Source organism: Mustelus asterias, chromosome 19, assembly GCF_964213995.1.
Source record: "Mustelus asterias chromosome 19, sMusAst1.hap1.1, whole genome shotgun sequence".
NCBI lineage: Eukaryota > Metazoa > Chordata > Chondrichthyes > Carcharhiniformes > Triakidae > Mustelus > Mustelus asterias.
This window is the reverse complement of record NC_135819.1, coordinates 12,142,428-12,155,687: the sequence shown is the minus strand read 5'-3', so window position 1 is coordinate 12,155,687 and position 13,260 is coordinate 12,142,428. Positions and strand designations below refer to the sequence as shown.

General features: G+C 46.3%; 1 protein-coding gene across 1 annotated transcript in view; it reads right to left on the bottom strand.

Moving 5' to 3' along the window:
- The window catches only part of LOC144507795 (retinol dehydrogenase 8-like), a 34,957-nt gene that overhangs the window by 17,639 nt on the left and 4,058 nt on the right, over positions 1 to 13,260 (bottom strand). The window contains exons 3-6 of the mRNA XM_078235096.1: positions 11,358 to 11,537; positions 9,855 to 9,948; positions 7,772 to 7,955; positions 4,312 to 4,584 (exon numbers count right to left, since the gene is read on the bottom strand). Of these exons, the coding sequence (XP_078091222.1) occupies positions 4,357 to 4,584; positions 7,772 to 7,955; positions 9,855 to 9,948; positions 11,358 to 11,537 (686 nt within the window). The 3' untranslated portion in view covers positions 4,312 to 4,356. The remainder of the gene's footprint in view (positions 1 to 4,311; positions 4,585 to 7,771; positions 7,956 to 9,854; positions 9,949 to 11,357; positions 11,538 to 13,260) is intronic.

The following is a 13,260-nucleotide window of genomic DNA, read 5'->3' as shown; positions in this document are numbered from 1 at the left end:
CTGCACTGTAGGGATTCTATGATAATATCTGGAAATTAGAATCTACTGACGACCATTGTCGATTGTAGGAAAAACCCATCTGGTTCACTAATGTCCTTTCGGGAAGGAAATCTGCTGTCCTTACCTGGTCTGGCCTACACGTGACTCCAGAGCCACAGCGATGTGCTTGACTCTCTACTGCCTTCAGGCAATGAGGGATGGGTAATAAATGCTGGCCCAGCCAGCGTCGCCCATGTCCCACGAATCAATAAAAAAAATGGCCTGTTTCTGTGCTTTATGTTCTATATGACTCCATAACATGAGTCTGACATTTGATTTATTATTGTCACGGGTGTTGGGAACATACATAGTTGCGCGCTATACAGGCAAATTCGTAGAGTACATAACTAAGAAGGAAAGGAGATGATTCAGAATATAGTGTTGCAGTTACAGGTTGGGTGAAGAGAAAGATCAGCTTAATATATGATAGGGCCATTCAAAAGTCTGATGACAGCGGGGAAGCAAATGAGGTACGCTCAGTTATGTTTTGTCCATTAACCTTTCCACATCCAGGAATATTAATTTTCAATTGAGATGTGTATATTATAATGATGTACATGTGGAAAGCAGTCCATGTGCAAATGCAGCAGGACCTGGACAATAACCAGGCTTGGGCTGACAAGTGGCAAGTAACATTCATACCATGTAAGTGCCAGGCAACGATCACCTCCAACAAGAGAGAATCTAACCATAGCCCTCTTGAAATTCAATGGCATGACCATCGCTGAATCCCCCACTTTCAATATCCTGGGGGTTACCATTGACCAGAAACTGAATTGGGCCAGCCTTATAAACACAGTGGCTACAAGAGCAGGTCATAAGTTAGGAATCCTGCGGCGAATAACTCGCCTCCTGACTCCCCAAAGCCTGTCCACCATCTACAAGGCACAAGTCAGGAGTGTGATGGAATACTCCCCACTTGCCTGGATGGGTGCAGCTCCAACAACACTCAAGAAGCTCGATACCATCCAGGACAAAGCAGCCCCGCTTGATTGGCACCACATAGAACATAGAACAGTACAGCACAGAACAGGCCCTTCGGCTCATGATGTTGTGCCGAGCTTTATCTGAAACCAAGATCAAGCTATCCCACTCCCTATCATCCTGGTGTGCTCCATGTGCCTATCCAATAACCGCTTAAATGTTCCTAAAGTGTCTGACTCCACTATCACTGCAGGCAGTCCATTCCACACCCCAACCACTCTCTGCGTAAAGAACCTACCTCTGATATCCTTCCTATATCTCCCACCATGAACCCTATAGTTATGCCTCCTTGTAATAGCTCCAGCCACCCGAGGAAATAGTCTTTGAACGTTCACTCTATCTATCCCCTTCATCATTTTATAAACCTCTATTAAGTCTCCCCTCAGCCTCCTCCGCTCCAGAGAGAACAGCCCTAGCTCCCTCAACCTTTCCTCATAAGACCTACCCTCCAAACCAGGCAGCATCCTGGTAAATCTCCTCTTCACTCTTTCCAGTGCTTCCACATCCTTCTGTGTGTATACAAGATGCACTGCAGGAATTCACCAAGGCTCCTCAGGCTATAGCTCCTAAACCCATGGCTGCTTCCAACTAGAAGGACAAGGGCAGCAGATACATGGGAACACCACCACCTGGAGGTTCCCCTCCACGCCACTCACCATCCTGACTTGGAAATATATCGGCAGTTCCTTCGCAGTCGCTGGGTCAAAATCCTGGAATTCCCTCCCTCACGGCATTGTGGGTGTAAAGGAACAAAACAAGAGTAAGACTTTTAACCTCAAGTTCTTGAGTATTGAAGTGATGTTTGTCAGCCTCATGATGTAGTGAATGGACCCCTCACTGCTTTTCCCTGTAATGTATTCTATCTTTACACCCTTTTGTTTGGTTCTGGTTGCTCAGAGAGCAAGAGCTTGCGCTCTATCTCTCTAGAGGAAGTGCCAGACTGGCTGTGGAAGGGTAGTGTGTAATTTTCCCATTTGTCTGGCCTCTTGTGCACGGTGCATCCCTACTTCCTGCATTCTACTTTTGGTTATCATGTTGTCGACTCTCCAGACACTCTCGAATGCCCTCTATAAACCTCTCCACCTTTATCTCCTCCTTTAAGACCCTCTTTAAAACCTATATCTGTGACTAGGCTTTTGATCACCTGCCCCTGGATAGGCACATGAACAGGCGGAGTACAGAGGGAGACAGGCGGTTGGTCTAGATAGGACAATGTGATTGGCGCAGGCTTGGTGGGCCGAAGGGCCTGTTCCTGTGCTATGCTGTACTTTGTTCTGACTTTACATTGGCGTCCACTTCTACCTAATCAAGCTCCTGTGAAGCAGCCACAGAAAAATTTCATAGATTTGATGGAGATGCTCAAATTCATGAGGGGACTGGACAGAATATCATAGAATCCCGACAGTGCAGAAAGAGGCTATTCGGCCCATCGAGTCTGTACCGACAACAATCCCACCCAGGCCCTATCCCTGTAGCCTCACATATTTACCTCGTTAACCCCTCTAACCTACATATTCCGGGACACTAAGGGACAATTTAGCATAGCAGTGCCAGAGAGCCGGGTTCGATTCCTGGCTTGGGTCACTGTCTGTGCGGCGTCTGCACATTCTCCCCGTGTCTGCGTGGGTTTCCTCAGGGTTGCTCCGGTTTCCTCCCACAGTCCAAAAGACATGCTGGTTAGGGTGCATTGGCCGTGCTAAGTTCTCCCTCAGTGTACCCGAACAGGAGTGTGGCGACTCGGGGCTTTTCACAGTAACTTCATTGCAGTGTTAATGTAAGCCTACTTGTGACTAATAAATAAAGATACTTTACTTTGCTTAACAAGATAATGTTAACAGTTTACTCATATGTGAATGCAATGACAGAATTAAAATAAATGAGATATGATTTTTAAGTATTAAGTATCTCTATATTGAAATATTAAGTAATGTATTTGAACATATTTATATTTTTAATATATGTAATATATTTGCCTGCCTCAGTTAAATGCGAGCAGTGCAGGGATGATGATAGGAATTCAAAAGTTCAGTAGCTAGAATCCATTAGTCAGCAGACTATACATTATAGTTTCGAATCCCGGGACAGTTATTGAAACATAGTGTACTAAATAAAAAACATCTATTATCCAGACAGGACAAAGTGTTTTTTTCCATGGGTCCAGGAGAGACACTATCAGATTGTTTTGGCAGTATCCCTGTGGGAATGGAATTAGGATAGGGGCGTCCTTAGCAACATAGCAACAAGGAAGTGAGTCTTGCCAAAGGGAAGAAATCTGGTATTAAGACGGACAAATAGAATATCGTTATGTCAAGTAGCGCATCGCAATTGGCTGAGGTAATCTGTCATGTTTTGGACTGACGTGTTAGCATGGAATGAAATTGAATCAAATTAGAAGGAGTATCTTAGAGAGCAGAAGGTATAGAATCATAGACACCTACAGTGCAGAAGGAGGCCATTCAGCCCCATCGAGTCTGCACCGACTACAATCCCACCCAGGCCCTATCCCCATAACCCCATGCATTTACCCTAGCTAGTCCCCCTGACACTAAGGGGCAATTTCACATGGCCAATCCACTTAACCCTCACATCTTTGGACTGGTATAATTGTGTAATTAGGATAATTGTACTGTATTTTGCCTCAGATCTTTGGAGGGGTCTTGTAGTGCTGACCCAGAGCTATTCGACCATCCGTAGGCCTCCCGACGACAATGTTTTGTTTGTCTTGTTTGATTTTTATGTTTCAAAATAAATTTTAGCTACATCTTGAGCAGAGACCTTGCCTTTGCAAGTTTATTTTTAAGTAATTTTTAATTTTTTTTAAGAAGTTAGGCCACTATCAAAGAATTTCCCACACCATATTATTATAAGTTTATTTATTAGTGTCACAAGTTGGCTTACATTAAGACAGAAGGCTGTCCACTGTTGGCGGTTCTGACGGGACTAGGATTCCACAAGGAAGCTCTCTCAGGGCTTTTTCATTTGCTCTTGCAGTTTTTTTTAAAGTTTACTCATTAGTGTCACAAGTAGGCTTACATTAACATCGCAATGAAGTTACTGTGAAAATCTCCTCGTTGCCACACTCTGGAGCCTGTTCGGGTAACACTGAGGGAGAATTTAGCACGGCCAATGCACCCTAACCAGCACGTCTTTCGGACTGTGGGAGGAAACCGGAGCACCCGGAGGAAACCCACGCAGACACGGGGAGAATGTGCAGACTCCACACAGACAGTGACCCAAACCGGGAATCGAACCCGGGGGTCCCCGTCACAAATGTAGACATTGTCTGACCTGGACGGTGCAGATTGAGTGCACGGATATCTGAGTTGATTGTAATCAAGAGTGAGTTCCTCCTGGATTATTTCTGCCTCTCCAACGTAGCAACTTGATCAGGTTCAGACTCGCATTGAATATTCTGTCGTGTTGGAAGACCATCTTGTAGAAAGTGTCAACGTGCAGATTCCCTGTTGGGTCGGCGAATTTCAGCGTGGTGAGCGGCGTGTAGAGTTTGTTGGTCTGGTAACGGAACGGAGGGTTTGCGGAGGTAATCACCTTCACCGTGTGCTGTTAACAAAATCACGGGAAGTTGGTAAGACATTCACAAGCACGGAATTAACCAGCCTACCCCCCCAGCCCCCATCAACGCCTCCCTTTGCCGCTGCCTTACAAATCCAGTCTACTTGATCCAAGGCTATCAATGGTTGGCTCAGGTGAACATCTTACTTGCTTCATGAAATAACTACTTTATGGACTGTCCTTCTGAGCAAGATCAGATCAGTATCTGAGCAGACAAAGTCTACGAGTAAATATGAACAAAGAACAGTACAGCACAGGAACAGGCCTTTCGGCCCACCAAGCCTGTGCCGATCATGTTGTCCTATCTAGACCAGCCGCCTGTATCCCTCTATTCCCCACCTATTCATGTGTCTTTCCAGATAAGTCTTAAATGTCACTAACGTATCTGACTCAACCACCTCACTGGGCAGTGCGTTCCAGGCCCCCACCACCCTCTGTGTAAAAAATTACCCCCGCACATAGGTTTAAGGTGAGAGGGGAGAGATACAAAAGGGTCCAGAGGGGCAATTGTTTCACACAGAGGGTGGTGAGTGTCTGGAACGAGCTGCCAGAGGTAGCAGTAGAGGTGGGTACAATTTTGTCTTTTAAAAAGCATTTAGATAGTTACATGGGTAAGATGGGTATGGAGGGATATGGGCCAAATGCGGGCAATTGGGACTAGCTTAGGGGTTTAGAAAATAGAGCGGCATGGACAAGTTGGGCCGAAGGGCCTGTTTCCATGCTGTAAACCTCTATGACTCTATGACTATTGCTACTGAACCTTTCCCCCCCTTACCTTGAACTTGTGCCCCCTTGTAATTGTCATTTCTGCCCTGGCAAAAAGCTTCCAACTTTTCTATGCCTCTCATAATTTTACAAACTTCTACCAGGTTGCCCTTCAGCCTCCGTCTTTCCAAGGAGAACAATCCCAATTTATTCAATCTCCCAACTCTCTAGCCTAAGTCTGTGAATATTCAGTGCTTTCATGTGATAGCTACTCTAATTTCGTGGCCATTTTTTTGTTCCAATTTCTTCTGTCCCTTTTCTCACTCTCCAGTGTGTTGTCCGAGTGTGAGCCTTGGCCGAGGGTGCTGTCAGACCCCTCACCTGAGCGGGTAAGGCTCACGGACAAACAACCTTTTCCTCACACAATCTCGATACCCATTTCCTTCCTGTAGTCCCTACGGACAGGGAAGTCAGGAGTAAGACACCGCACTGCTGCGGCTTTTGGTTTATCCACCGGCTTTGAAACAGACATGTCTGATTCATCATTTAATTCAAGTTGTGTAAGGGCAAATGTACGGGAGAGGCGGTGGCATAGTGGTATTGTCACTGGGCTAGTAATCGAGGCACCCAGAGGAATGCACTGAGGACCTGGGTTCAAATCCCATCACAGACAGATGGTAAAACTTGAATCCAATAAAAAAAAATTGGAATTAAAAGTCACTTGAATACCAGGGAGAAACTTGTAAAAATGCATTCACGGGCATGGTCAGTGTTGGCAATGCCAACATTTATTGCCCATTCCTAATTCCCCTCACAAAGTTTGTTAATGTTTAAGTTTATTTATTAGTGTCACAAGTAGGCTTACATTACATTCACAGCTCCAGGGACCTGGGTTCGATTCCTGCCTTGGGTCACTGTCCGTGTGGAGTTTGCACATTCTCCTCGTGTCTGCGTGGGTTTCCTCCGGGTGCTCCGGTTTCCTCCCACAGTCCAAAGATGTGCGGGTTAGGTTGATTGGCCATGCTAAAAAATTGCCCCTTAGTGTCCCGGGATGTGTAGGTTAGAGGGATTAGTGGGTAAAATATGTAGGGATATGGGGGAAGGGCCTGGGTGGGATTGTGGTCGGTGCAGACTCGATGGGCCAAATGGCCTCTTTCTGTACTGTAGGGATTCTGTTCTAATCTGTTCTATTAACACTGCAATGAAGTTACTGTGAAAATTCCCTAGTTGCCACACTCCTGTTCGGGTTACACTGAGGGAGAATTTAGCACGGCCAATGCACCCTAACCAGAACGTCTTTCGGACTGTGGGAGGAAACCGGAGCACCTGGAGGAAACCCACGCAGACACGGGGAGAACGTGCAGACTCCACACAGACAGTGACCCAAGCCGGGAATCGAACCCGGGTCCCTGGCGCTGTGAGGCAGCAGTGCTAACCACAATGCCAAGGTGCTGCCCGTATATGTGGGCACTGCTGACTGGGCCAGCATTTATTCCCATCCCTGAGGGCACTCGAGAGTCAACCACATTGCTGTGGCTCTGGAGTCACATGTAGGCCAGACCAGGTAAGGATGGCAGATTTCCTTACCCAAAGGACATTAGTGAACCAGATGGGTTTTTACAACAATTGACAATGGTTTCATGGTCATCAGGAGACTTTTAATTCCAGATTTTTAATGAATTCAAATTTCACCATCTGCCGTGGGGGGATTTGAACCCAGGTCCCCCTGGGTCTCTGGATTACCGACAATACCACTACACCACTGTCTCCCCAAGATATCTGGGAAAGGATTAGAGGGGTAGAAGTGAATTCTTTCATGTAGTGAGTTGTTATGATTCTAGAATGCGCTGCCTGAGAGGGCGATTAAATGGTTTCGATAGTAATCTCAAAAGGGAATTAGACAACTACTTGAAGTGTAGAAAAGTGGGCGGCACGGTGGCACAGTGGTTAGCACTGCTGCCTCACAGCGCCAGGGACCTGGGTTCAATTCCCAACTTGGGTCGCTGTCTGTATGGAGTCTGCACATTCTCCTCGTGTCTGCGTGGGTTTCCTCCGGGTGCTCCGGTTTCCTCCCACAGTCCGAAAGACGTGCTGGTTAGGTGGATTGGCCATGCTAAATTCTTCCTCAGTGTACCCGAACGGGAGCCGGAGCGTAGTGACTAGGGGATTTTCTCAGTCACTTCATTGCAGTGTAAGCCAACTTGTGACATGAATGAATAAACTTTAAACTTAAAAATTTGTAGAGCTATTGGAAGAACAGGGGAGTGGGTCTAATTGCATAATTTGAGTTGGCATGGTTATGATGGGTTGAATGGACTCCACTGCCATAGCATTCTTGGACTGTAAAGTAACAGTCACTAAATGCTGCTTTTCGCAGTACATTGAAATTTCTAAATATACCCTATAGCAACATTAATAAAATACACAATATTGATTTCAAATACAATTGCACAAGTTATTTCAAGAATACCTCAGCCACATCTTCCGCTGTTTGTCCAAGAGCTTGGAAGACCTCTCTCGAGTAAGGAAGATACAGCTGCTGAAACATTTTTGCAGTTTCTACATCCGTACCGGAGAGATCCATTTTCGCAGCATCCTCATACAGCTTGGTTTCAAACTCAGTGAAGACTGGTCCTGGTTGAATGAGGCTGATGCTGTAGGGGGACATACACATGGGGAAGAACTTATCAGCATAACCATCTGATAATGAGTAATGCACGGATATGTCAAAAGAAATAATATTTAAGAATAAAGGTGCAGCAGGCAGTAGAGAAGGCTAATGGTATTTTGGCCTTCACAGCAAGAGGATTTGAGTATAAGAATAGGGATATTTTCCTGCAATTGTACAGGGCCTTGGTGAGGCCACACCTGGAGTATTGTGTGCAGTTTTGGTCTCCTTATCTGAGGAAGGATGTCCTTGCTATAGAGGGAGTTCAGCGAAGGTTTACCAGGCTGATTCCTGGGATGGCAGGTCTGTCATATGAGGAGAGACTAAGCCGGTTAGGATTATATTCATTGGAGTTTAGAAGAGTGAGAGGGGATCTCATAGAAACTTATAAAATTCGAACAGGGTTAGACAGGGTAGATTCAGAAAGAATGTTCCCGATGGTGGGGGAGTCCAGAACTAGGGGTCATAGTTTGAGGATAAGGGGTAAACCTTTTAGGACTGAGGTGAGGAGAAATTTCTTCACCCAGAGGGTGGTGAATGTGTGGAATTCACTCCCACAGAAAGTAGTTAGGCCAAAACGTTGTGTGATTTGAAGAAGAAATTAGATGTAGCCCTTGAGGCTAAAGGGATCAAGGGATATGGGGGGAAGCGGGGAATCAGGATATTGAATTCGATGATCAGCCATGATCAAAATGAATGGCGGATCAGACTCGAAGGGCCGAATGGCCTCCTCCTGCTTCTAGTTTCTATGTTTCTATGTTTAATACACAAACTGTCTTGCATCATTAGATTAGCTCCAGTACTCTCTGTAAAGCAATGAAACTTAATCATTTTGTACTGACTTCTAAGTAACTTCCTTCAGAACTACCAACCACCACAATACTTGGATAACTCTGAGATTTTCCATTTTAAATAATTGCAAGTTAAATAACTGAATAAAATCGGAACCAATAGGAGCAGAGTCATTGGAATTCCCCTGATGACTCAGGAAGTAAATATACAACATTGTGTTTCGAGGCACTGAATTATATTGGGGCAGCACAGTGGTTAGCGCTGCTGCCTCACAGCACCAGGGACCCGGGTTCGATTCCCGGCTTGGGTCACTGTCTGTGCGGAGTCTGCACGTTCTCCCCGTGTCTGCGTGGGTTTCCTCCGGGTGCTCCGGTTTCTTTCCACAGTCCGAAAAGAATTGCTGGTTAGGTGCATTGGCCGTGCTAAATTCTCCCTCAGTGTACCCGAACAGGCTCCGGAGTGTGGCGATTAGGAGATTTTCACGGTAACTTCATTGCAGTGTTAATGTAATGTGATGCTAATAAAATAAACTGTACAGACAAACAATCCCTGGGCTATTTTGAGTTAGTTAATCTAAGGAAAGTTGCACATGTTCAGTTCTACGGGATTTTCACAGTAACTTCATTGCAGTGTTAATGTAAGCCTACTTGCGACACTGATGAATAAAATTCTACAGTTCAGCTAAGGAGATGGGGAAAAGAGAAATATCATTGGCCATGCTAAATTGACACTTAACGTGGGATTTTACCTGCACGCCCACCCGAAGGTCATAATTTCCCGCCCGTGGCCAACGGAGAATGTCGTTGTGCGAGCCTCGCCCGCCCCATTTCCAGTGGGGGCGTGCTGGTAAAATTACAGCCTTAGTGTCAGGGGGAATAGAAGGGTAAATATGTGGGGTTAGGGGGATAAGGCCTGGGTGGGATTGCTGTCAGTGTATGCTCGATGGGCCGAATGGCCTCCACGTGAGCTGCAGGGATTCTATTAGAGACATTGGACACATTGTGTTAAAATGAAGAATTCCGGATTTTGGGGGGAGGAGAAGAATGGAACATTTATTTTCAAATTAAAAAGAAAAACTCTTCATGGCTCTCACTTGATATTGAACTTTAGAGTTTGAATTGCCAAACTCTCGCAGAAACCTTCCACGGCAAACTTTGATGCTGAGTAGATATCATTGAATAGAAGACCTGGGAAGACAAAGGAAGTCAACGTTTGAGTTTGATAACAAAATGTGTTAACGTTCAGCACCTGCATAGGTCATCAGGACATTATTTAATTTGATTTCACCAAATCGCAGAATACTACAGTGCAGAAGAGGTCCTTCGGCCCATCCAGTCTGCACCGATGCATGAAAGGCCCTGACCTGTCCACCTAATCCCACTTGCCAGCACTTGGCCCATAGCCTTGAATGTTATGATGTGCCGAGTACTCATCCAGGTACTTTTTAAAGGATGTGAGGCATCCCACCTCCACCACCCTCCCAGGCAGCGCATTCCAGACCCTCACCACCCTCTGGGTAAAAAGGTTTTTCCTCAAATCCCCCCTAAACCTCCCACCCCACACTTTTAACTTGTGCCCCCTTGTAACTGACCCTTCAACCAAGGGGAACAGCTGCTCCTTATCCACTCTGTCCATGTCCCTCATAATCTTGTACACCTCGATCAGGTCGCCCCGCCTCGGCACCACAGCCCGGGGAAAGGCCGAGCCCTCCGGGTCCGGGGAGCGGCCCCGGGATCCAGTCTGAACCCCCGGGATCCAGTCTGAACCCCCATCCCCTCCGGGATCCAGTCTGAACCCCCTCCCCCACCCCCTCCGGGATCCAGTCTGACCCCCACCCCCTCCGGGATCCAGTCTGACCCCCGCCCCCCTCCGGGATCCAGTCTGACCCCCGCCCCCCTCCGGGATCCAGTCTGAACCCCCCCCCCCCCCCCCCCTCCGGGATCCATCTTCTTGAGTCGGTTGGCACGTGACCTCAGACTTTTGTATCTTTTTCCCGACGGAAGAAGATGGAAGAGAGAATGTCCGGGGTGCGTGGGGTCCTTAATTATGCTGGCTGCTTTTCCGAGGCAGCGGGAAGTGTAGACAGAGTCAATGGATGGGGGGGCTGGTTTGCGTGATGGATTGGGCTTCGTTCACAACTTTTTGTAGTTTCTTGCGGTGTAAGTCAGAGCAGGAGCCCATACCAAGCTGTGATACATCGGGAAAGAATGCTTTCTATGGCGCATCTATAAAAGTTGGTGAGAGTTGTAGCGGACATGGTTGTATATTTTCTTTGAGGGTGACTCAAATTCTGTTATTACTGTTTTGGTAATGAATGTTCCTTCGAACAGCATTTCAGTCGAATCTTCCTTTAATTAAAATGTTACTGATTTAGTTAAAGTTCCTGGTTGGCTAAAATAAAAATAACTTGTTAATTATTCAGTCAGTGCGTGTGTCAGGTCTTTATATTAATGAACTTCTAACCATTAATGTCGAACAGTTAACACATTCCCAAACATTTACCAGATTTACAAAGTGAAGTAAAGGGGGATTAACCTCTGCGTTGTAACAATTAGAAGTCCACCAGTTGCTGGAAGTGCAAAAGGCATCAACTTACCATGGATTCCCATCACACTGCTCATGACAACAATGTGGCCATTTTGACGTCTTTTCATGTCAGGTAGAATTTCCTTCACCAAGCGAGTCAAACTGAAGAAGTTGGTGTCAAACACCGTTTTAATGGTATCTAAGCTCTGGCACTCCACCGGCCCAATGAGCCCCATTCCAGCGTTATTTACTAAAACAGGGAGACAAAATGAAATACAAAATCCCGCGTCTGCTGAAGACGATGTTTTCACTAGAACTGATAAAGCGGGAGATGACAACATTCGTTTTACGGAGAACCTGTAATGACTTCAATCAGGCCATTGAGGTTGGCCTATTGGAATATGAACTCCCTGATTAAGGAGTCAATTGTTGGGCCAATCAGGGAGTCTTTTCCCTTGTATTTAACCGGGAGTGTCAGTTCCTCTGGCGCTCCCGAAGGTAGACTGCTGACTGCGAGCACTCTGTGTACTGGCCTTGGAGGGAGTGCAGAGAAGGTTCACCAGGTTGATACCAGAGATGAGGGGTGTTGATTATGAGGAGAGACTGAGCAGATTGGGTTTGTATTCGTTGGAATTTAGAAGGCTGAGGGGGGATCTTATAGAGACCTATAAGATAATGAAGGGGCTGGATAGGGTAGAGATGGAGAGATTCTTTCCACTTAGAAAGGAAACTAGAACTAGAGGGCACAGCCTCAAAATAAAGGGGGGTCAGTTTAGGACAGAGTTGAGGAGGAACTTCTTCTCTCAGAGGGTGGTGAATCTCTGGAATTCTCTGCCCACTGAAGTGGTGGAGGCTACCTTGTTGAATATGTTTAAATCACGGATAGATGGATTCTTGATCGGTAGCATGAGCAGCCTGGGAATGGAGGGATACAAACGATTGGTCTAGTTGGACCAAGGAGCGGCACAGGCTTGGAGGGCCGAAGGGCCTGTTTCCTGTGCTGTACTCTTCTTTGTTCTTTGTTCTTTGGTAAGGGAATTAGGGGTTATAGGGATCAGGCGGGTAAGTGGAACTGATCCACTTCAGATCAGCCATGATCTTATTGAATGGCGGGGCAGGCTCGAGGGGCTAGATTGCCTACTCCTGCTCCTATTTCTTATGTTCTTACTGCTGTTGGAATTGTAAATAAACGGGAAAGAATCTCTGATTGGCACATCGATTGACTCCTTAATCGGGGAGTTCATATTCCAATAGGCCAACCTCAATGGCCTGATTGAAGTCATTACAGGACCCAAGCTGAAGGGTCACATCCCAAAGTGCAGGATAGATTGAGAGTTAAAAGATCAAGAAATTCAACAAATAATGGTCAACACTTGTTTATAATATATTCAAACATCTTTCATTATACGGTCCCACATTGGTGCATGGCCAACGCACCTATATAAGGTCACTGCCTGTGCGGAGTCTGCACGTTCTCCCCGTGTCTGCATGGGTTTTCTCCGGACGCTCCGGTTTCCTCCCACAGTTCGAAAGACGTGCTGGTTTAGGTACATTGACCATGCTAAATCCTCCCTCAGTGTACCCGAACAGGCGGCGGAGTGTGGCGACAAGGGGATTTTCACAGTAACTTCATTGCAGTGTTAATGTAAGCCTACTTGTGACACTAATAAATAAACTTTAAACAAGGACAACTAGGGATGGGCAGTAAGTGCTGTGAGGTGGAGATGCTGGCGTTGGACTGGGGTAAACACAGTAAGAAGTCTCACAACACCAGGTTAAAGTCCAGCAGGTTTATTTGGTAGCACGAGCTTTCGGAGCACTGCTCCTTCATCAGGTGACTCACCTGATGAAGGAGCAGCGCTCCGAAAGCTAGTGGCTTGTGCTACCAAATAAACCTGTTGGACTTTAACCTGGTGTTGTGAGACTTCTTACAATAAATGCTGGTCAGCCAGCGATGCCCATGTCCCATGAAT